The sequence below is a fragment of the Cynocephalus volans genome, chromosome 4, assembly GCF_027409185.1.
Source record: "Cynocephalus volans isolate mCynVol1 chromosome 4, mCynVol1.pri, whole genome shotgun sequence".
In the NCBI taxonomy this organism is placed as follows: domain Eukaryota; kingdom Metazoa; phylum Chordata; class Mammalia; order Dermoptera; family Cynocephalidae; genus Cynocephalus; species Cynocephalus volans.
In genome coordinates, this window is record NC_084463.1 from 121,830,268 (window position 1) to 121,855,347 (window position 25,080).

General features: G+C 34.7%; 1 protein-coding gene across 1 annotated transcript in view; it reads left to right on the forward strand.

Annotated features, from left to right (window-relative positions):
• Nucleotides 1–25,080, forward strand: part of ANO5 (anoctamin 5) — an 88,799-nt gene that overhangs the window by 33,679 nt on the left and 30,040 nt on the right. Inside the window, exons 6-9 of the mRNA XM_063092798.1 lie at nucleotides 3,277–3,345; nucleotides 4,432–4,716; nucleotides 11,537–11,650; nucleotides 19,269–19,384. Of these exons, the coding sequence (XP_062948868.1) occupies nucleotides 3,277–3,345; nucleotides 4,432–4,716; nucleotides 11,537–11,650; nucleotides 19,269–19,384 (584 nt within the window). The remainder of the gene's footprint in view (nucleotides 1–3,276; nucleotides 3,346–4,431; nucleotides 4,717–11,536; nucleotides 11,651–19,268; nucleotides 19,385–25,080) is intronic.

Consider the following 25,080-nt stretch of genomic DNA (forward strand, 5'->3'; position numbering starts at 1 on the left):
GAAGAGGAGGAGAGAGCTATATAGTGCATGAAGGTGGGAGAAGCCACTATGAGAGAAAGAAAAAATGCCCTGACCATTTTGTGTCGGGATGCTTTCAGGCTGGAGCTGGTGAGTGCACGGAACAGGAGCCAGCAAGAGCCTCAGCTGTGCCCTTCTGATGGAGTTGCATGCAGGTGGCAGGGGATAGGAAGGCCTTGGTAGCCCCCAGGCCAGCAAGACCACTAATAGGGTTCCCGTGGACCCACATAGGAGTGAGGAGCCACAACAACTTAAAAAAAGGAGCCACTCAGAGGCTGGTGAGTCATTGCAAGGGACCAGTGCATGGGCCATCCCATGGGAATTGTTTGCAGCAGGGGTGATGGGGAAGACAGGCCCACCAGAGGAATGCTGGGGCACACCAAGGACAGCTGATCTGCCCCCCTATCAGTGTAGCACCACTTAGAGGAGACTGGTCAGGAATATAGAATTGCATGGGTTGCAGTTTGATGAAAAGACTCAGGCCTGGATCAGACTTTCTACACAACCCAGGTACATCAGGTCTCTGGAGAGCTGGAAGTACCTATAAAGTCAACCGTTAAAACCTGAGCTGCACAAAACACCTTCCCTAGGGAATCAGCAGCAAAGCAGCAATTTAGCTAAACCACACAGCTCAAGTACTGGTCCCCACAGGAAGTTCCACCATTTTAGAAGTAAGCAAAGGACAAAAAATTAGTTCCGGCATAGGCACACTGTCAGCACCTCAGCCCACCCAGGGACCTGAGGAATGGTGTCAGGAAGTGGAGCCCCCTCCCACAACCAGGCATACCTCCAGTGCCTCAGGGGCTACCTGGGATCCTGAGGCTTGAAGCTGAGGAACGGACCCCCCTCCAACAACCAGGCATGCCACCAGCTCCAAGGAACATGACGAAAACATCACCTCCATGTGGGTGGCCCACGACAGCCACCATAGTAACCACAGTTGCTGTGAAAGCAGCTGGACATCACAACCAACATGCAGATGATCTGCCAGCTACTGGAGTACATCGACACAAGGAGAGTCAACAGCAGAGACCAAAGAAAAGAAGAGGTTGTCTCTCTCCACAAAGCCCATTCCTGAGTGACAGAAGAAGCATCTGCTCTATGATAATTTTGGGGGACCTGAACACACCTCTCAGCTTTAGACAGATCATATATGCAACAAATCAACAGAGTGACAATTACTCTTGCAGAAGGAGAGAAGAAATCTAGGGCACTTAGAGTGGTGTGGGGGAGAGAGAGGAGGATGGGGTGAGATTGGACAAGGGGCATAAAGAATAAGAATGATTTGTAACAATATATATACTAGTAATATTGATTTGATCAATATATCTCAATGTTGAACCCCCAAAATATGTATAATCAATTATGATTCAATAAAAATTAAAAAAAAAAAAAAGAAAAATAGACTGGATGAGATTAACCAGCTCACAAGACATTATAGAAGAAAAGACTAGTGAACTTGAAGCCATAACAAAATAAACTCCCCCCAGCCCATGAAACTAGTAAGAAAAAGAATAAAGAAAATTCTGGCATCAAATAAATAAATAAATAAATAAAAATAAAATTTTCATTCCACTTTCCCCATAGAAATTTTTCCTAATATAAATGTTTTATCCTTGAGAGTCTTTTATTGTTCATTCAGTCATAACTTTGCTACAACAAATATATGTATATTGATTGAAAAGTTTCTGTTATCTTTAAGCATAATACTCTAAGCCTGAAACTTTTCCCTTAGTATTGAATTATTTTTATAATTGTACAAATGCATAATTGATAAAACATGAATATATTACAATATTTGACAAGGAATTATCAAACATAAAAAGCAAACTCATCATAAATGCATTGACTAATGAGATAGAGGGGATTTAAAATTGTTTTCTGGGGCCGAGCCCGTGGCGCACTTGGTAGAGTGCTGCGCTGGCAGCGCGGCGACGCTCCCGCCGCGCGTTCGGATCCTACATAGGACTGACCAGTGCACTCACTGGCTGAGTGCCGGTCACAAAAAAAATAAATAAATAAATAAATAAATAAATAAATAAATAAATAAAATTGTTTTCTGTATTTATAGATGAATAAGAATTGTTTCTAGAATGAGATGGTTCAGTTTCAATTATATTCCTCTTTTGTTTTTATATATGTTAATATAAAGGAAGATTGTTCAGATAAGGAAGTAGGCTAGAATAGGGTATTGTTACAGCAGTGCCAATCTTTTTTGAACTCCTTAATTACATCCCAAAATTCCAAAGTGATTTATCATTAAATAATGTTCAGTGGTCTGTCATCTGGCTATTAGCTCTGCTTCAATTTTATTGAACTCAGAGAATCAACAACAATCTGATTTACAAAAGCATGTGTTGCTATAATGAGAAGTTATTCACTTTCTTAATATTGATAACAGTATTTTGAATGTCCGTCTTCCCTTTTTTTTTTTTTTGGCTTTCCTGGAAGTTTGCAGTTGGCCTTGCTTTGGTAACACAGGAGAAGGGCAATTATGAAAGGGTTGCTAAAAAAGGAGAACTTGCACCAGTATCACAGGCTGTTTTCATATGTTGTAAACATTGCAAATGGAGAAAAAGAATATATTAAAATTACCATTTGTTCCTTTTAAGTTTGCAGAGACCTTAAGGTAGATATACATATACCCATTTGAAGATGAGTGTCCTAGAATGTCCTAGTGAAGCCTCTTAAAATTTCAGTCACTCTGAAATGTTTCACACTTAAATCATAAAGATTTTTTGGCCATTAATGCATTGTTTTAAAGCCACAAATAATGATTATTTGCAGTGATGACCTATAGTTAAATTTAATTTTACTTTTTCTAAGTGAAGCCATTCTATCCTTGAAGACTAAAATGTCATGATGATATTTTGACTTCACATTTGAAGAGTACTGATCTTTGTAGTAATGAGTCTTCACAAATAGGATTATGATATGTCTTTCTGTTTATAAAGTTGTTTTTTTTTTTTTAAAGTTTGTTTTTCAGTGAAGTTTTGTGCTTTTCTTCAGAGAGAGGTCCTGCATATTTCCTGGAGATTATTCCTAGATATATTGGATTTTTATAGTTACTGTGAACTATAGTACAGTTGAAAAGTAGACCATGGCAATAAGAAAGGAGTAATATACAGAGTACTTTTACATACAACCATGAGAGGGGCAGAGAACAACCCAGAAGCATAGCCATTGTGTGCTGAGTCTGTTTGTCACTGAGCAAAATAAAAGTGTTCTGCCTAATTCTATTAATTTGTTTTGTCATAGGAAAGAAGAAAAGAATTTGAACTAAATCTTAGGAAAACAGGTCTTGAGTTGGAAATTGAAGACAAAAGGGTAAATGTAGTTGTTAATTTATATCAGAATCTTATAAGTGTTATTTTTTCCTTTTCTGGTCTTTGACTGGATAGACTTTGTGTTTGTGGGCAGTATAATAGCTCTTTGGGCTACAGGTATGTTCACTGGGATGGCAGGGCCTGTGGTCTTACAGGTAAGCAGATCAGTGCTCTGAATATGAGATGATTAGTGGAATACTTTAAAAATGGACATACATAGTTTCTGTTCATGGTACAAATAAAGTGAAGACATGGTCTTTTTTTCATAACTGTCTCATTTTGAAGGCTGCCTATGAACTGGTACCCTAAACAGTTAACCTTACTATGTTGCAACATAAACTGTGATTTAAGCCAAGACACTCGTGAATATGCTAACTTGTTTCTAACTTCCTTTCAATTCTGTTTTTCAAGAATTTCCTTCAAAATTGTTTTTAAAGACTTATAAAAGATCCCACCCTGTTTATGAAACTTCTAATACTCTCTAGTTTTAATGCTTTCTAGTTCTTATTTCTCCATTTTTACTGAGCTAATAAATGTGCACTATATCACACAATCTATAACTTATTTTCGTATGTAATGAACCCTTGTTACCTAAAGTTCTTTCTTTTTGTGTAGGTTGTACATAAAGTCTGGGTAAGAAGAGTGAGTATATTTTGTAGTTTGTGTATATTCCTCATAAAACCTAAGCAAAGTTATGAGCTCATAGCTAGTCACTGAAAACTTAACTGATTGCCAAGAGCCACATATGTAGCTGTGAATTTAGGGCTGAGTATACGTTGACCCTGAAATATATTTATAAAAGAATTTTCTTTCTCTGTCTGTATATCTCTGTCTCTCTTCCTTTCTGTCACACACACACATATATTTTGTATACATATATATACATATATATGTGAGTGTGGACATGTAAGTATAAAATATATCTGTTTTGAGAACTGGTGTTCTAAAAGTTTTGCTAAAAAATTTAAATTAATTGAAAATGTTGTGACATCTTTGAGATTTTATAAAATTTTGTTTCTTTTCATTAATCAGCTCAGTAACAAACAGATCAGTAAGCTTTCTGTTATTTTGCCTGTTGCTTGTGCAGGACTCTGAAGATGGAAGAACTTATTTTGTCAAGATTCATGCCCCTTGGGAGGTATTAGTTACTTATGCTGAAGTGTTGGGAATCAAAATGCCTATTAAGCAGAGCGAAGCTCCCCCACCTGAGAACACTCACTTAAGCTCCATCCTTGGGCCTGTGAAGCTCCCAGTGAAACTGAAATATCCTCATCCTGAGTATTTCACTGCCCAATTCAGCAGACATCGGCAGGAGCTCTTCCTCATTGAAGATCCAGCAACCTTCTTTCCGTCCTCAACAAGAAACAGAATTGTAGGTAGAGAAGACCTTTGGGCACATCCCTTCAAGTACAGGATGTGTGCCTGTGATGCTTTCATACATGTGCATGTGCAATACTATGTCTGCAAGGGGGTTCTGTGTAGAACGGGAGCATTTGGTGGGATTGGGATGTTTGAAAGTCTGGACCACGTAAACTTGTTAATCTCTCTACCTCTCCAACCGTTGTTTGGAAATTAAAGGTTGACAGTGTGTATGCAGTAAAGAGGCATTATGTGATACTTCAAAAAAAGCACTTGAGAGCCAGAGGCTTTGTTTTTATAAGATCTATGTAAAATGGTTTTATAATTTTAGAGTTTAGTTTTATAAATTCAGTGCATGGTAGGAGGAATATTGGTCATTTCAAATGGGAATGGAATGTTTTAATTTCTTTATTTATGGATAGGATTTGGAAACCTCAGAATTTTTTACCCTTCATTTAAAATCATTTTCAGCCTTTTGAATAATGCTATTTTCTCTTAATTTTAGGCCAAGGATTTTTAAATTTCTCATTAAAAACCTCTCCTAAACAATCATAGTTTCTATGCCACTGTTTCTTTGTGTTTAGATAGGAATAATATCCACTTCCCAGATTACCCTGAGGATTAAATGAGCTAAGATATGAAAGGCTTTGAACAGTGCTTGGCCCAAACCAAGTGTTCAAAAAGTGTTAGATACTATTCTTATTGATCTAACTTGAAAGGGAAAAAATTCAGATTCTATGTTACCCTTACACTTTCCACCTGTTTCTTGTTAATAGAACCACCAGTACTCTAACAATCACAAGACCAGACCCTTCCCCTTGATATTACTTACTCTCTTTTCCTGAAGAATTAGAGGCCTGATTCCATTTTTTAAAAAAATTTTTGAATAAATATTTTAAAAATTCATTTACAGGCATATTAAACAAAATGCAATTCCTAAAATTTAGGTATAAAAATATGAATCCAGAAACTAAAAATTTTCTCCCTTTTCTTACCAGGATTAAACAACTATAACAACAAAAACCCAAGAAGCAACCTTTATTTAATGCAATAAAGAGCATATTACATGCAAACAGACCTGATCTCAAGTCATAACTCTGCTACTTCCTAAATAAAATAACTTCTCTTAAAATAGAGATAATGATAAAGCTAGCATTATTTTGAGAATCAAATGAAAGAGCGTATGTGAGGCACTCTGCAAGTTTCAGAGTACTTTAGGGATACTTGTTACATTAAGAAGTTGCTAATAAAAGGCCAGTGCTTTGCTTATTTCACTCTACATAAGTTTCTCTAGGCTTATCCGTGTTGTTGCAAATGGGAGAATTTCATTCTTTTTTATGGCAGAGTAGTATTGGATCTGGCCTTCACATCTTGGGCACAACGGGTGACAATCAGCTTTATGTCTCATGAATATTCATAACCATTTAAAAAAAAAAGGCCAGTGAACCCAATAGGAATGAATTATGAACTTAATTAGGAATGGAAAAGTCAGTATTCATTTACCTCTACTTGCTCGTTGTAAACAGTGCTAATATCTTAGGCTAATTCATCATTGAAGCACAATGGTTCCCCCTTCTTTGTAGTAGAGCAATACTATCTTTGCTCTATTGAGGAAGTTATTTGGAATATTAATGTAGAAAAAGTTCCTTCCTCCTGTCCTTCTCCAGAACACTTTAGTCTATGTGTGTACAAATCGAACAGTACTGTAAGAGCATCAGACATTAACAAAGAATTTCATACTTCTTTTGGTGGCTGGCTGGTATGGGGATCCATGGCCTTGGTGTTATAAGGCTGTGCTCTAACCAGCTGAGCTAACCAGACAGCCCAGAATTTCATACGTTTCAAACCATTTCACAATCATCATGACCTATGAACCTCACAATATATATTATATATTTTATATATACATATATGTGATATATCTGTGTATATATGTCAGATATATAGACTTGTATGTGTGGATATGACAGATATATATGTGTATATGTACACCTTTTGTGGAAAAAGCACGGATTTTTTAATATGAACAAAGCTCTAGATTTATCTAGCTGTATAGGTGGCAAAGCTCGCACTATCGATGTAAAATTTAAATTGAACAATGTGAGGAATTTCTGTTTGTATAGAAAGAGAAACAAATAATCTGATCATTTTAATGACAAGGCCCCTCCTCAAGGATAGAGCACTGGTTCTTATAGCACACTGAAGCCAAAGTTTCAATTCATCCATATAGTGGAACATTTTCCATTGCAGTAGTAATGCCTAACATATGGGTTCATGTCAATATCTTTCCTGTCAAGTAATATTTTACAACTGGATATTATAGTTTGTAAGTGTATTCCTCCCCAAACAGTTTCTTTTTGTTAGTTTAAAAAATTCTTTTCTCTTAAAGTTTTTAAAGTGTTCCAGAAATTTCAGATCCACATATCCAGCTGCTTGCAAATCATCTGCATGTGTACCTGTTGAAGGCACTCATATTTGACCTTCCTAAAGCCAAAGTATTTAGCTGTCATTCCCAATGTCCTCCTGACCATCACCACCAAAAAATCAGTCAAAAACCATCCAAACCCAGTACTCTCTCTGGTAACAGCACCTTCATTCAGACATCAGCGAGAAACCTAAGGTTCTTTTATACTCTGCTCCTTTACCACCCATATTTAATCCATCACTAGGTTCTAGCAATTACTCCTAAATATATTTTGAATCTATTCACTTCTATCTCCATCTCCACTATTACCGAATTATCCAAAATTACAGATAGCCGTCATTCATGAGATTTACGACAGCGCTTTTTTAACTGGTCTCTCCACTTAGACTTTTGCTACCCTCTAATACATTTACCACCCTACACTCAGAGTGATCTTTTCAAAATCAAATCTGATTGTGTTACCCCTTCGAGGCCTCACCATTTCTCCTGTGGCACAGATCGAAGTTTTGGAGTTTTTTTCTTTTTTTTAGTGGCTGGCCGGTACCAGCATCAAACCCTGGACCTTGGTAATTATCAGTACCATACTGTAACCAACTGAGCTAACCAGCCTGCCCTAATATAATCTAATATAATCTCTATGACCATTGCCTTTTTAATTGTACCAATTCACTTTCATCCTGAATGTAAAAGTACCAAACACTAAAGATGTATTTCACATAAAATGAAAGATTCCTTATATTAATCCCCATATTACTTATTTTGTCAGTGGAAAACATTCTTAACGGTTTACAGTACAGTCATGCACCATATGCTGTATGTTTTGGTCAACAACAGAACGCGTATATGATACTGGTCCCATAAAATTATAATGGATTATACCATATAGCCTACGTGAGTAATAGGCTATGCCATCTAGGTTTGTGTAAGTATGCTCTGATGTTTACAAGGAGAAAATCACCTAACGATGCATTTCTCAGAATTTATCCCCACTGATAAATAATCCATGACTGTATATTTTTCTACATCTTTCTGTGATAGTAAATATTATCTACCTATTTATTTTAATGGTTGTTTAATATTCCATGGTATAGATGTAGCATAATTTTATTAAACATTTCCACTTGTGATAACTATTGAAGTTGTTTCCAACTTTTTTGATATTATAAACAATTCTGTAAAGCTGGTATTTACAAATTTCAGTATTAATGTAAGTTTTCTGCAGAACAGATACCACATATAAAATTTCTGGACCTAAGAAAGTGCACATTTAAATTTTTATGTGTACAGTGTTATGCTATCACCCTTTGCAAAAAATATGTTCTAATTTGGAGTCCTGGTAACAACATATGAGAGTACTTTGTTTTCCACATATCTTTCCTGACTCTGGAAGTTGCCAGTCTTTCTTTTCCTTTGTTTTTAAACTGATGAATAGCATAAATAGAGATAGGTTCTACAAGCTGTAACTATCACAAAATGAACACAACCATGTAACCACCACTCATATCAAAAGAGAAAAAAATTCCTGGTCACCAAGAAGCCCTAGTGCCTCCTACCTCCCTTTCTCCTCAGCAAAGGTGGATTAACTTCTAACCGTAGAGATTAGTGAGGCCTGTTTTACAAATTTATAAAAATGGAATCATACACTATATATTCTTTTGAGTCTGGCATCTTTAGCTCAACATTTTTTCAGGTGATCACTTTAGGCTCATACAAAAAGTTCATACATTTTCAATACTTTGGAAATTTCTTTGTATGTGTGTCACTATAGTTTTAATTTGCATTTTCCTGATATAAATTAGATTGATCTCCTTGTATATGTTTTTTCGCCATTTTGATATGCACTTTTGTGAAGTGCCTGCTAAAGTTTCTTGCCTGTTTTCAGTTAGGTCTTCCTTTCCTTGTTGATTTATAGAAGCTGTTTATATATTCTTTATATGAACTCTTTATTCATTATATATTTTACTTGTCTTTTCTTATTTTTTGCTTCCTTTTTTTCTTTAATGGTTTCTTTTGATAAAAAGTTATTTTTAATTTTAATTTTAATTTTTAATTTTAATGTCGTCCATTATCTCAACCTTATAAGATACGAATAATGCTCTTAATCTTTAACGATCACCGTGGTAATGAAATTAACTTTCTATATTATCTTCTAGAAATTGTATTATTTCATTTTTAACATTGAGAAGTACTACATATCTGTAATTAACTTTTGTGCATGGTATGAAATGGAAGTCAACTTTTTCCCCATATGTATAGTCAGTCAACTTGTCCAATTTTTGAAAACATTCAACTTTTCATACTAATTTACAGTGGCACCTTTGTTATAACTTAAGTATCTATACATTCATAGGTCTACTTCTCAATTCTCTTCTGCTGCTTTGATCTCTTTGTCTGTTTTTGTGTCAATACTGGCAATGTTGAACTTTGCCTGAGTTCTGTAGTCCTGGAAAACAGGGACAGTTAAAGAAATCCCACACGCTTCTTGTTCTGGGAAAATGCTTGCTGCAAAGAACCACTTTTCTCCCTATGACTTAGATAATACTCAAATATACCCCTCCTGCCCCGGCCAATTTGACTTGACAGCACCATTTGCCACACCTAAATTCACCTGGTAATTGAGGTGTCTTATTTGTGTTAGTTAATTGTCTTTATACAAAGAAAAAATCAAACTTCTTATATCTCTGTGTCAAGCGGTAGCACAGCTTGGAGCCAGGTACTTCTGCTAAACTCCCACAGAGACTGGGAGATAGATAGGGATGCTATCTTTCTTGATGTTTACATTTAAAAGATACAGCTTCAAGAAAACTTAAGAAAAACACTCCTGGTTTGTAAACCTGTCAAGAGGCTTGTTTAGTTTTTGAAAAGATGTACACACATCAAAGGAACAGAGAAAGAATTTATAGTTACAAGTTTTCTAAAGGAAATGCTTTGGAAAAGGGAGGTGGGGGAAGTTTCTTTTTCAGCCCCAAGGAAAATCAGTTCTTTTAGATCTGTACTTACCCTTGCAATGTCTCCCTTTTGTAGTAACAAAGGCTGGACACAGGCCCTCCAAATTTGCATTCTAGTCGAATTGTTTATCTTCATTGATCTGTCAGAACAAAGTACTTATTGGCTGACTTGACCAAACGTTCATTAAGCTTCTCTCTTCCCTGCAGGAACCTCAACTTTGACCCACCCTTAACCTGAGCCCACACTGGCATGTAGAACTGCTCCTCCTTAACACAGAGAAAGATACTCCCTGAGTCTTGCTTGCTTCTCCCTATGAAAGAAAAGCCCTTTTTCTGCCTGACCTTTCAGATGTTTGCAGATCCCCTGGTCAGGACCCTCTTCCTATTGCAATAATCCTATCCCTCTCTTTCAATAATCTTTTGAATAAAGTCTTTCCTCCTCTATGTCCAGATTTTTTATTTGACAGTACCATGACTTACTTATTGCCATAGCTTTATAATACATCTTAATATCTGGTACAGTAAATATCTTCACTTTGTCAACAACCCAAGTCAGAGTGAATCTTATTTTGGTGAATCTTCCCTAAGAAAATAACCCAAAATATGCAAAATAGTTCATATTTATCACATTATTTATAAGAATTAAAACTACCTTGCATAAATTATGATTTATTTACCAAGATGGAATATTAAGCTGCCCTTAAAATGAATAAAGGTAATGATGATTCAAGGATAACAACCATTCTAGCCAACAATTCTTGAATGATGCAATGTAAAAGAAGAGGTGTGGGTGATATATCTAAAACAGTGCTAAAAAGACTAAATTCAGTAATCAGAAATGTGGAAATTCTGAAAAGTTTCTGGAAGACAAAAAAGCAGATGAGATTTAATTGAAAGAAATACAAGAGCAGAGAACACCAAAGCCCAAATAATATGCAAGAGAAAACTGATGTAAAGATAAAGGTTATTGCAAAATGATTGTTTATATATAATAATCTTGAGTGAATAAATTCAACTCAAGATATCAGATAAAGGCCCCATATAAACCATGAGAGTAATCAATTGAAGAAATATTCAAGACAGTTTGTCTGAATATTCTGTTCTACTCCATATTCCCCTAGCTGAATTGTGGATAGTGATATTAGATTCCAACTTGAAGCCCTGATTACACTAGGAATTCTGCCATTAAGGACTCCCCGAAGATCTTGCAACAGTAAAAGCAAAATAAATTATGATCCGTCCATTCCTATCCCCCACCAAAAGAAAGGGAAACTCTCTGAACCAAACTTCACACAATCCCACTCCATATGTCCTCTTGCAAACAAGAAAGGAAAGGTTCCTTCTGTAATCAGAGTCCATATCTACATTTAGGCAAAGTGGACTGTTAAATTGTGGTTTAAAAAATGTGTAAAACATAAAATTCTGAAATGTGATAGTGTCTTTTTGTACTTACATTATAGGTATACTATATTCTCTCAAGATGTCCTTATGGCATAGAAGATGGGAAGAAAAGGTTTGGTATTGAAAGACTGCTAACTTCTAACACTTACTTATCTGCCTATCCACTCCATGATGTAAGTATAGTTTTGATTTTGAAATACTGAATTCATTTTCCTTCTCCCACGTTCAGAGGTGGCTTTGTTGGGAGAGAGAATCTTCCATTTGCTTTTTTGTTTTTTTTTATTAAAAGTTGCTTAATTCTCTCTCATGATAGGAAAATCCCTAATGACTCCCTAGTTCCAAGCTGAGAACTTTACCGGATAATGCTAAAAAACGTAGTGAATGCCTTTTGACATTATGGTTTCAAATGGAAATTTATTTAAAAATTAGTACATTTGCACATGAATTTTCTTTTGAACCCATTTTGAAAACAGTAGTCACAGTAAAAGAACATTTTAGGAGATAATATTTGGAAATTTCTATATGAATTTATCAGATCTTTTCTCATATATAATATTTTGACGCTGTAAGGGATTTAAATTACATACACTCATGTAATTATTCATCAAATACATAATTAGTTTCAATTATATGTAAAGCATTATGTCAGGTATTATTAGAACATAGGCATGAATCCGAGCTCAGAAACTAGGAATTTTCTAGAAATAAAGCATGAGTACAACTACAGTGCAAGATAAAGACTTCGGTCCATAAGAATGATTCAGACTAACACCCGAGATTCAGAAGGTTTCTTTGGACAAAAATATTGAGCTTTATTAGTTTCAGCAAAGAAGTGACATTTTACATGATGCACCCACTGAACTGAACCTGAAAACTTGGCTCGGAGACCAATACTCAGTCCAGTTTTGGGGGATTTCTGAGAAAGCCTTCCCATTTGGACAGCTAGTGTTTAAATTTCACCACCTGTTGGCAGTAGAAATCACGTGGCTGAATGTATGTACACTATTTTGAGATCATCCCTTAAAACTTTTGTTTCTTTTGTTTCAGTTTTACTCTTCCATACTTACAAAAGACTTTTTGATGATATACTTTTGTGCAAGAAACACATTCTTCAGGAATATAGAAGAAACAGATATTTCTGTTGAAACAAGTGGCAGCTAAATCATTGCCCGTTTTTGTTGTTGTTGTAATAGTCTCCAAAAGCCCAAAGCCAAACTCTTTATTTTCCAGGACCTAAACTACTGTGCCAGCTTTCCTCTTATCATATAGAGATTTTCACATGCACTAAATTTTAAATTGGATATTCATTAAATATTGTCTTTGGCAGTTCACTTGTCTACACAAACAGTAAAAAAATAACATATTAAACAGCTACTGTGTACACAGTACTTTGCTAGGACATGAAGGGATATTAACTAAACTACTCAGTATCTATCAATGGGGAAAGAACTTATGCATGTGCAGGGGCCAAGGGAAAAACCTTGCCTTTGCTCTCTGAAGATTTACTGAAAATCAGCTGACAAGATTCAGATTAATAAGGGAAAAAAAAAGGACCAAGTTTCTCTAAGCTCTGGGGGAGGTGTCATCACAGGTAAAGAAAGGAAAAGTAAGTTAGGCAGAGACTGTCTTATTGTGCAGGAAAAAATATCTCAGGTAACCTGGAAGCTGCCCTCAGAAAGAATAGATGGTAGGCAAAGGAGGAGTCTCAGAGGAAGTCTACTTGTGTGTTTTATAGATGCAAATTTCTTCCATAGAAAGCAGCATTTTAGCTATTCTTGTTTTTCCAGCCCCTTTGAATAGCCATCTTGAAATATGTCGTGGAGGTATATTTTGCGCTGAAGTACTTTGCTTTCCATCAGTCCCTCTTTTGAAACTTTATTCTTTAGAAAACTTTACATATTAAAGTAGAATTGGTAGCTGTGAAGAGATTTGGGTTAGAAGTTTTGAGATAAGAGATAGACAAAGGAGGAAACATAGACTGTAACAAGCAGAAAAGAAAACAAGTTTGAGTATGCTGTTGTATATTTTCTTGAATCAGTCTCTTAGTCCTGAGAACAGGTCAGTTCAGTTAAACAGTTGTGTCCCATTCTAGGAAATTGCTTTGCAGATGGGCTCCCATCAAGGTTAGGTCTCTGTATGGTGTAAGCATACAGAAAAAAATGAAAAAGATTAATGTCTGGAGTAGTCTATAAGCTAGTTTTTCTAGAGTCTCTAGCATCTTTAGTTGGCAGTGGCAATCTCACAAAATTTTTTGGATTGCAGTTTGTGTGTTGAGTGAGTGGGCTGCTCTCACATAGCACAATCATCTCCCCTCCCAAGAGCTTAGGGGGTGGGACCAAAAGTCCCACCTGGGTCTATCCTGTGATCAGTCTCCTCCATCTTGAAGCTATCTAGAGGCTGCCAGCCATCATTAGTTTATGAAAACACTCTTATCATTTTGGAGATTCTAAGGATCTTAAGAGTTGTATGTCAGGAGATGGGAAAGAAGACCAAATATATTTTCACAATATCACAGTGTACAAAGTTTTCCAAATATAAGTTGTTTTGGTGATTTTTCATCAAAGCCAAGTTGACTCCCTTCGCCGGCAGGGCCTTAAGAAAAGGCAGTTTTAATTTCTAGTGATTCCAAGTCAGAAGGATGAGAGAAAAACTGAAAATGTTAGTTTGGAAAGTCACAGCCAGATATTGGAGGAAATTGAAAATTCAGGATTCGGTCCAGAAAATAAAAAAAGTCAAAATCAATGGGCAAAGCTAGAATCTAATAAAAGGTGCACTATAGTTTACTTTTGAAACGTAATTTTTCTCTTTCCAGTTCCCCCTTTTCACCAAAGATGTTTCTGACAAGACTGATTCATTTATAAAATAAGTTTAGTCTCTAACTTCATTATTTGCATAAAATGCAGTAAGAATAGTGATTTATTATGTAGGATTTTTAAAAGTAGGCTTTGCTGGAACTTTTCATAAGTATTCTCATACTAGAATATTAAGAGCCTCTTGAAGCTTAGGAAACCAAGTCAAGGATCTGACTTGCTCTCAGATTGTAATACCTGTATAAGTAGGGTGAATTTCTCTTCCTGAAGTTCCTAAAATACCTTGAGGTTCTAAAGCTCTTCAGAAAGTGACATTCTTTACTTACAACAAGGCTGGGAACCTCATAAGGATGTAGATAGGGAACCAGGCATGTCTGTTTTCCAAGTCTATTGGCTTTGCAAAATTAATCTCAATCCCTCAAAGCAGTCTGGTCATATATATTTGCTTGCTTGCTGGTGGGGGAAAATTCCCACACATTTGGTCACAGAAATCAGTTCTGGAGTTTTTACCCAGTCCAGTTAAATAATCAGCATTGGTCTGTATTTCAGAGTACCTGTCAGAGTCTTTTTATCTTTTCCATGAACCTCCTTGAAGAAACAACACTTTAGGATTTTCAAAGAGCTTTCAGGAAAAAAAGCATCAAAATAAAGCAATTTGCTATGGACAACAATACTTAAAATGGCCATGATAAAAGACAAAATTGACAAGGAAATATGGTTATTTCCATGGCCTGCAACAGTGTTTCATAGTAGCCATAATTATGACTTACAACATATACCAAGACATATCAGAATTTTAGGAAGTTTATACAATTTTGGAACACATATTAATAACACATTCATGCAAAAAGTTACATATTTGGAAAAAAACCTTAAATCTGTAACTCAGTTTTTCTAAGTAATGCAAAGACCTAATAAACACAGGATCACTAATTCTCCCCCCCCCCTTTTTTTGCAGTTTACTTAAAAAGTGAACAAAAACTTTTTACTGTCTCTTATCAGTATTACACACAAATCTTGTTTAAAGAAGGAAACCAAATTTTACTTTTGTACCAGTAATGCTAAAGCTAATCTTAATAAAATATTTTAAACAAATCCATTCAATCAGCCAGCTTTGACCACACAAGATTTCCATAAGGCTTCTATCCATTCCTACAATTTTATTTTCTTTCCCCAACCATATCCATTCATTTTCATCTATATCATTCTTTCTTTATTCCTTCGATTTATACTAACCCTTAAATAACCCTTAAATAACCCTTAAATACTAAACCTTAAATATCTTTTCCTTCAATAAAAACCACATCGTTGTTCCTTTTAACCTTCCTCACCAAAAACACATCCCACTTTTCTTCTAGACTTTGTATCCGGAATTGTTTTTCATATATCTATTAGTTTTAATTACATATATTAACCACAGTTTTAATGATTAGTAACTCTGATTTCCAGTAAAAATTCTAGAAAGTAAGCAATTTTGAACTGTTTTATATTAATATTTGTAGATGAAAACCATTTCCTAATTTCTGAAAAGACATGTGTTTTCAATTTTTTACCAGATTCAAATATATTTAGCTTTTCTATATCATATAAAGCTATGAACATGTAAAAGATGTCAAAGTATATAAACTTAAAACTTATGCTTAATAATTAAGGTTTTAGTATTTTACCTTATTATGACTCAGACATTTTATGATTATTTATTACTTAATTTAACATAACATGACTTTAAGATTTTAAATTACTGAAAAGATTTCTGAAACTGTGTTATATTTATGTTTAATCGTTTATCCCATTCACATTTACCTAATTTACTTGTTCTTAATGATTATATTTGAATTGCTCATGGAAATAAAGCTCGCCATTTAGGTTTTCTTTTTTCTTTTGAAAAAGCAAGACCAAGCTAAACCTGCCTCTACCGTTATCCTCTTGACCAAGCACTCTGAGATACTGTCCCTGTGTCCCCCAGTTGTCCTGGGTCCAAAATACCCTTGTGGTTCCTGAGGATGGCAGGGCCATCTGGGTCCTGCATTTACACACCATGTATAGACCCCAGGACAGAGGACAGAGCTGTAAAGATGATGCCTGGAGGATCTGAACCCCTCTCAACAGTCCCAGGAGCCAGCTCTCATAGCTGTAGCTTACAAACAAATCAAGCCAGTATCAGAGACATCACAGAAGCAACAGTTTTATGACCTTAAAATATCTAGCAGCTTATGACTTTACTTAAAACATCTGTTTTATTTTACAACAATTTTTTACAACAACTAGCTTTATTACCAAAGATTACTAAAGTCATGTGAACTTGAAAAGCATTTGGATTTATTAATTTATCAGTGTACATTATTTATAAGCCAGTTTGATACTGTTAACATTCGGGTATTTACGTTTCCAAAGGACTTGTTACCTGATCTGGAATAGAACCCTGGCAATGGTGGTGAAATCACTGAATCCTAACCGCTAGACCATAGGCTTAGTGGATTTTGTTTGCTTGTTTGTTTTTCCAATTCTTGCAGTGAAGCCAAAGTAGGCACTTTGAGCATACAAAAGATTTTAACTTTGTTTCAAATCTCATTTCTGCTTTTAAATCTTACCAAGGCAGTTTTTAAGGTTAGTTGTTACATTCATTTTTTCATAAGTACTTATAAGACAGCTGTTTAAGATGAGAGCTATCTAAGAAATTTTCTTTTTAACATAGACTATCTATTTCAAAAGCAGTCTTTTTAATTCAGAAGATCCATCATCTATTAATTGACAATTTAGTATCCCCAGTGGTGTATTTATTTCAATGGCAACTCAATCTTATAAACCTTTTTATTGAAAGACCAGGAGGTAACTTTCAGGCTTAGAATACATTTTTACTATGAAAACAAGAGATGTCATTCCATGATTCCCCAAATTTTACTCCCACAAATAGGCTAAGAGAATAAAAGACTTGTGTTTCCATGGATGAGAGTGGTGTTTGTGCATATGGTGCCTCCAGAATCCCACAAATTTGTGGAGGGCTGTCAGTCACAGACCTACTAAGCTATGCCACCAGGTAGGCCCTCCTGGGTCTGTTCTTTCCCAGAACTAACCAGACAAAAAGAGTTAAGATGCCAAAAGCCCCTTGTGGATGCAATTGAATTAGCCATCTTGAAATATGTCAAACAAGTATATTTTGGGCTGAAATATTTTGCTGTCCATCACATGAAACGTTACTAAGGCTCTTAAGTGTTAAAGTTTGTTGTAATATTTTAAATTCTTTGCAAAGTGGATATCACTGATGGTCAGCGAGGATAGACAGGAGTCTCTTCCTGTAATAGCAATATGACTTTGGATTGATCACTTAACTTTACTTGGGGTTTAATTTTCATATCTAAAAAATAAAAGTGTTAGTCTATTTCTAAAGTCCTAGCTAGCTATATAGTGATACAAATCTTTGAGCCATGAATATTGTATTAGGATTTAGTAGAGAAGAAAGGATTCCAGGTGAAAGGAAGAGTTTGAATAAGAGAAATTCTCAAACTTTAACCTGTATTTTTAGATAACTGGGTGTGAGAATTTCAAAAGGAAATCACTCCTTGTATATTCTGGATATTAATCCTTTGTCAGATGTATATTTTGCAAATAGTTTCTCCCACTCTGTTGGTTGTCTTTTAACTCTGTTTATTGTTTCTTTTGCTGTGCAGAAGGTTTTTAGTTTGATATAATCCCATTTGTTTATTTTTCCTTTGGTTGCCCGTGCTGTTGGGGTCGTATTCATGAAGTCTGTGCCCAGTCCTACTTCCTGGAGTGTTTCTCCTATGTTTTCTTTAAGAAGTTTTATTGTTTCAGGGTGTATATTTAATTCCTTAATAGATTTTGAGTTGATTTTAGTATATGGTGAGAGGTATGGTTCTAGTTTCATTCTCCTGAATGTGGATATTCAGTTATCCCAGCGCCATTTGCTGAAGAGAGAAACAACTTTACAACAGAAAAAACAAGTAACCCAATTAAAAATGGGCAAAAGAGCTAAATAGGCATTTCTCAAAGGAAGATATATGAATGGCCGACAGACACATGAAAAAATGCTCAGCATCATTCAGCATTCGAGAAGTGCAAATCAAAACCACACTGAGATACCATCTCACCCCAGTTAGGAAGGCTAATATACAAAAGACTGTGAATGATAAATGCTAGTGAGGTTGCAGAGAAAAAGCAACTCTCATACATTGTTGGTGGGACTGCAAAATGGTGCAGCCTTTATGGAAAATGGTATGGAGGTTCCTCAGACAATTGCAGATAGATCTACCATATGACCCAGCTATCCCACTGCTGGGAATATACCCAGAGGAATGGAAATCAAGTCGAAGGTATACCTGTTCTCCAATGTTCATTGCAGCACTATTTGCAATAGCTAAGAGTTGGAACCAGCTCAAATGTCCATCATCAGATGAGTAGATATGGGAAATGTGGTATATCTACACAATGGAATACTACTCTGATATAAAAACGAATGAAATACTGCCATTTGCAACAACATGGATGGATCTAGAGAGAATTATATTAAGTGAAACTGGTCAGGTACAGAAAGAAAAATATCACATGTTCTCACTTATTTGTGGGGGCTAAAAATAAATAAATAAATATGTAAATAAACTGGGTGGGGAGAAGACACAACAATTAAAATTCCTTGAAGTTGACATGACAAGCAAATAGAAAGGAGGTTGTTGGGAGGGAGGGGGGAGTAATATCACCACAATAATCAACCACATTGTATATTGACAAAATAAAATTAAATTAAAATTAAATAAATAAATAAAAATAAAAAGGAAATCACTATTATTATGGTTTATTATGGATTCTAGTAAATAATTTCACATCAATGGAATATGAAATCTAAATCTAAAAGTAAAAGAGAGCATTAGCCTTGTTCGCTAACCTTCTTATAAAAGCCATGTTCATTTACTTGACCCTGTCTTTTGCTTTGTCCTTTGTGTATCCTTTTCTTGAATATCTGCAGGGCCAATATTGGAAGTCATCAGAACCTCCCAATCCTGTCAATGAAAGGTACATACTTTACCAGAATTGGGCTCGGTTTTCCGATTTTTACAAGGAGCAACCTTTACATTTGATTAGGTAAGTTCTTTACACAAGATCAGATCAATTAAAACTTGATGTGATTTTTATTCACAATGGCATCATAGTCTATTTTTTACTACTATTTTTACCCACTACATTTCATAACTTCTTGGTTTTGTATCTACAGTATGAGTTAGCGATTCATTTGGGAGCAGAATGTTGTTGCCAAAATCTGTGAGATATAATAGAGATAGCATTATGGTTAAGAAGTTAGGCCTTGCCATTATGCTAGGCTGGATTCAAATCCAAGTTTTGCCCCTTAAAAGCTACATAAACTTGATCAAGTTAGTTAACCACTATGAGGCTCATCTCATCTGTTAATAGGAGTAGCAATCGTACTTTCTTTATGGAGCTATTTGAAAATTAAAAGAGATATGTATTTCTTAGCATCATAACTGGCACTTAGTACTTAATCTATATTAGTTTTGTTTTTCTCCTAAAGTCCAGGAATTTAGAAGATAAGAGAGAGGTTGCATATGGATGTTCGTACATGGGTTTATCTGAGAGAGCTGTGAAGACATTTGTTCGAAGGCCTCAATTCTTTTTTTTTTTTTTAAAAGATGACCAGTAAGGGGATCTTAACCCTTGACTTGGTGTTGTCAGCACCACGCTCACCCAGTGAGCTAACCGGTCATCCCTATATGGGATCCAAACCTGTGGCCTTGGTGTTATCAGCACCACAGTCTCCCGAGTGAGCCACGGGCCGGCCCGAAGGCCTCAATTCTTTAGACAGTTTTAGTAGCTAAGCAAGAATCTGATGGCTGCAAGTTCTTGCTTTGAAACTTAACAATACTACATGCATACAGGATGTTAGGAATTACTTGCTTTGAAAGGAAAAGGAACAGTCAGGCAGTTCCTTACTTGATGCTTACACAGCATCACAGAATCTGTTTTATGAGACTGACTTTGATGCACCCATCAAAATCAATTGAAATGTATCTCAACAGTTTTATTTAAGGCAAATAAAAGGAAACATTAAAAAAAAAAAAAAAAAAAAAGGCACCCAGACAGTTTATAAACTGATGCTTTTTGTAAATCATTATGAGAATTCTTTCTTGGATGGTATATTAATCCATTTTCTGTTGCTTATAACAGAATACCTGAAACTCAGTAATTTATAAAGAAATGAGGTTTATTTCTGCTAGTTTTGAATGCTGGAAAGTCCAACGCGTAGGGGCATATCTGGTGAGGGCCTTCTTCTTGGGGAGCTCTGCAGAATCTCAAGAAGGTGCATGTTATCATATGGCAAGAGGGCTAGAGCATCCTAATGTACTTTCCTGATCTCAAAACTACCAGTTTCATCCCATGATAACCCATTAATTCATTAACCCATTAATCCAATCACCTCTTAAAGGCCCTGCTTCTCAAATATCATATTGGGAATTGAGTTTCAGCATGAGCTTTGGAGGGGACAAAAATTCAAACCATATCACATGGTTATTTTAATTGTTTTGAATAATGGTCACTTAATTAAAAATAGCACATTTATCAAAAAAAATTTAAGCAATAAAGAGATATTAAAACTTTTAACTAAAATTCCACCTCTATTGGGCTCCATAGAAGTAACTACCCTTAATTTGGTGATATCCATTCAATCCTAGTTTTATGCGCATGCATCAAAAAATACATACACAAATACATTTTTTTCTTTAGAGCAGTGTCATCTTTATCTCCTTTTTTATGTGCTGAGACTTCCATTTTTCATTAAGTAATATATTAGTGATATTCTGATCTGTTAATACACAAAGATCTATCTCATACTTTTTAACAACACAGAATTCCTTATTATGAATTTTTAATATTTTATTTATCAAATTTTTTATTGGAAAACATTAGGCTGTCCTAATTTTTCACTGTTGCAATCACTGTTGCCAAAAATATCCACAGACATTTTGTTCTTGGGAAATACTTCAATAGGATATTTCAAAGAAGCAAAGTTATCAGAATAAAGGTTTGCATATTTTACGTCGTTCAAAATATATTGGCAGTATTTATTTACCTAACATTATTAAACTGTCTACAGGTGTTTGTGCTATAAGTATTCCCCAAAGGTTGGTTTTCATAATCCTAGAAATACACAAACACATTACATCTCAGGTCAGTGCTTGTATATCTGTAATATCTTACTAATATTCACTGATTTCCTTTTACAGCAAAGAGGAAGCTCACATGTTCTGTTTAATCTAATAGACATACTATTATTATCATTGCTTTCCATCTATAGCAAGTTGTACTGCTTTTTCATTTCAACAGTAAGATAACTTTTTTAAATAAATTAAAATTTTTAACAGAAAATTTAATGTAAACTATTGATATCTGGGTATAAAGTTTTTTTATTATTATTATTTATTAAGAATATTCATGAGATACAAAGCTGATTGTACCCCCTCCTGCCCATGATGTAAGGGCCAGATTCATACTGGGGACATACCCATTACCAGAAATTACTTTTGTACCCTTTGACCCCTCCCAATTATTCCCCTACTTTCCTACCCCATTGGGTATAAAGTTTTAAACTAGGTAACTGAAAAGGCAAAAAATAAAACAAAACATCACAGAGGTAGCAGCTGCAGAAAAGAGCCATTATCTTTAGGGTTTCTTTTCAGTTGTTATATAAGGCAATATCTTTATTCTTACAAATAGACAATGAAATGTTTAGGAGTAAAGGACCATAATGTATTGAATTTACTTTCATATGTTTCATAAAAAGATATTTTATATATGTATATATATGCATGTGTGTATATATGTATGTGTGTGTATATATGTATATTTCTATGTACACAAATACACATATATACACACACACATACATACATACTAGTGTGTGTATATATTTATTTATATAGAGAATGCAAATGAAGCAAAATTTTTATAATAAAAGAATCAAAGAGTATATGAATGCTCTTTGAATTGTTCTTATAACTTTTCTGAAAACTTGAAATTTTTTCCAAATAGAAATTTTAATAAAAGGATAGTCCAGAAATAGACTATCCAGGTATACTATTACGTCATTAAAGGTATTTAAATTTTTTCTTTACAAATTATTATGTCTCTAATTATTTTCTTTCATTTAATCATATTGGCTAATAACTTCAAAACAACATTAAATAGTAGTGGAGATAGTGGGTATTCTATAGTCTTGTTCCTGATCTTAGTGGAAATGTCTTTAGTGTGTTCTCATTAATTAAGAAATTATTTTTCTCCTATACATTATTTTATCATTTTGCAGCGGGGCTCAGAAATGTTTTGTTTGTTTCTTTTTTTTAAAGTCTGATTATTTTAACAGATTATGTTCTCTGTCAGTTTTCCTGGTTCCTGGTGGATCTTTTCTACCAGGTGTGGCTTCTGTTTGTGTGTTTTTTAAAATTTTTTATTTATGAAAAGTTTTTTTGGATTATAGTTTTAAATATGAATATTTTCCAGTGTTTTGATTATTTTCTTTGGACTCCAGCTATATGTATATTTTGTGTTTATTTCCTGTCTTCATTTCAAATAATTTCTTTGTAACCCTTTTTACATCTCTTTTTCATTTTTATTCTATTGATAGGTTTTCTGTTTTTCTTACTGTCCTTTTTGTTAGATTTTCACTTAATTCTCTCATTATTCTCTTTTGAGTACCTGATAATTTCAGCATCATTTCTTGTTTTTCCCCATTTCTTTTCTTAATTTTAATATTTCTGATGTTATATTCACAAATATTTGAGTGTTAATTCAGTGTGCAGTTTTATTATTATTATTATTATTATTACTATTATTATTATTACAGTGTTTTTCAATTGCATGTTATTCTGGGAGACTTTTTATCAGCTGAAGTTTTTTGTTTCACATTTTCTTTGTCATTATTTTATACAGTTTTGAATGAATGTGCTCTGCTTGCTTCAATTTGTGTTTAATTCATGGACAGAATTTCCAGCACTAGAGCGCCCTCTCCTGTTAGTCCTTTCCTCCTCCGGGCAGTTTATGGATGATGGTGGACAGTTGGCATGTGCTGTTTCTTTCATTTCTACAAAATCCTATCCCCTCTTAATCTTTTTTTTTTTTTTCTCTTTAATGGTACACTTTCAAGGAGTACCACTCCTCTTCTCTTGATATCTAATTCTTCGCCAGAAATATTGCTTCTCTGAGGCCGCCACTTTCAGCCTTGCTCATTTCAGATTCTTTCTTAATTACAAAGTACCAAAATGTGTTTAGATTCTGGCATTTAGTCCGACTTTGTTCTAGGGGTTATTTGATCTGTGCTTGTCTATGTTCTCCACCTTACTTTACATTTTTTTCCCTAGAATCTTTTAAACATTTTCACTATTCTGTTTCTTAGGTTTGTAGCAGCAGTTGTTAGAACTGGGTTTATTTTTTTAATTACAGGTTATTTCAAGATCGTAGTGTTCTCTGTCTTGATACTGAAGATCTGTACTAGGTTTGGTGTTATTAACGCTCCTTGTTGATTTTATCATTTTTAGGAAAGATTTTGTGAGGATGTCAAAATATCCTTAAAAAGAGAAAGAATTTATTTATAGATGCATAATTACAATTCACATATTCCTTTAAATGAGAATTTATTAAGCATCGCTAGATATCAGACAAAGGGCTAGGTCTACAAAGATAATCAGAACGTGGCTTCCTACCATGAATTTGTTGGCAGGAACATAAAAAATGCATAATAGTTATAGCACAGTGGTACTTATAAAAGAATAAAGCACAGAGGAAAAAGGACCTGCCTTTATGACAGCCTCAGGGAAAACTTCATGATATTCATTTTTGAGCTGTGACTTGAAAGATAAGTAGCAGGATGCTAAGTAAACAAGCTTAGGTAAGAAAATCCCAGGCAAAGAGAGCAAGTGCAGAGCACTGGGCTAAAGAAGAGCATTGTGCATTTAGTTCTTTATGTAGGAGGGTCAGCAAGGGAGATTTGTGTGTTTACCTGGAACAAAATCATGAACAATGCTGAGGTGAAAAGATGAAAAATTTGAAGGAGGAAGAGGACACTGTTCAATTTTTGCTTTAGAAAGATCACTCTGTTGGAAAAAAAGATAATTTAGAATAATACAAGACTCAAATCAGAAAAGTAAGGGGGCCGTTAAAATTGTTCAGCAATAAATGTTGAAAATCGTATCCAAGGCACTGGTAACAGGAGGCAGAGGAGACTATGGGTTAGAAAAAGATTTTTTGTGATAGAATTTATTAGGCCTAGTGGATGATTGGATATGGAGGATTAAAAAAAAAGGAGGACAGGATGACTTGGAGTGCCTATAAAGAGATGGAGCATATAGGAATCTGAATCCCTAGATTTCACATATTTCATATTATCTCTATACCATATTTCAGTTTCATATTCAAATATTTAGGTAGTTTTTCTGTCTTTTGGCCACTGATCATTTCGACTTACATAATATTGGGGGAAAGGGAATGGAAATACCAAGGTTGCTGTCACTGGCTATTAGTCTGTAATTTTACACGCCCTGTCAGCCCATTTTTTTCTTTTCAATTTAACAGCCCCATATAATTTTTCTTCTGAAGTCATCTATTTTGGATGTTTTATTGCTTAGAAATAAAACTGATATACTGCTATATACTAAATAGCTTAGAATAAATACATTGACCATGAATATTATGGTGCTATTATAATGCCAAGATAATGTAATAGCTAAGTTTCTCAGATGTCTATGAATTAACTATAAAAATGGATCCTTTTA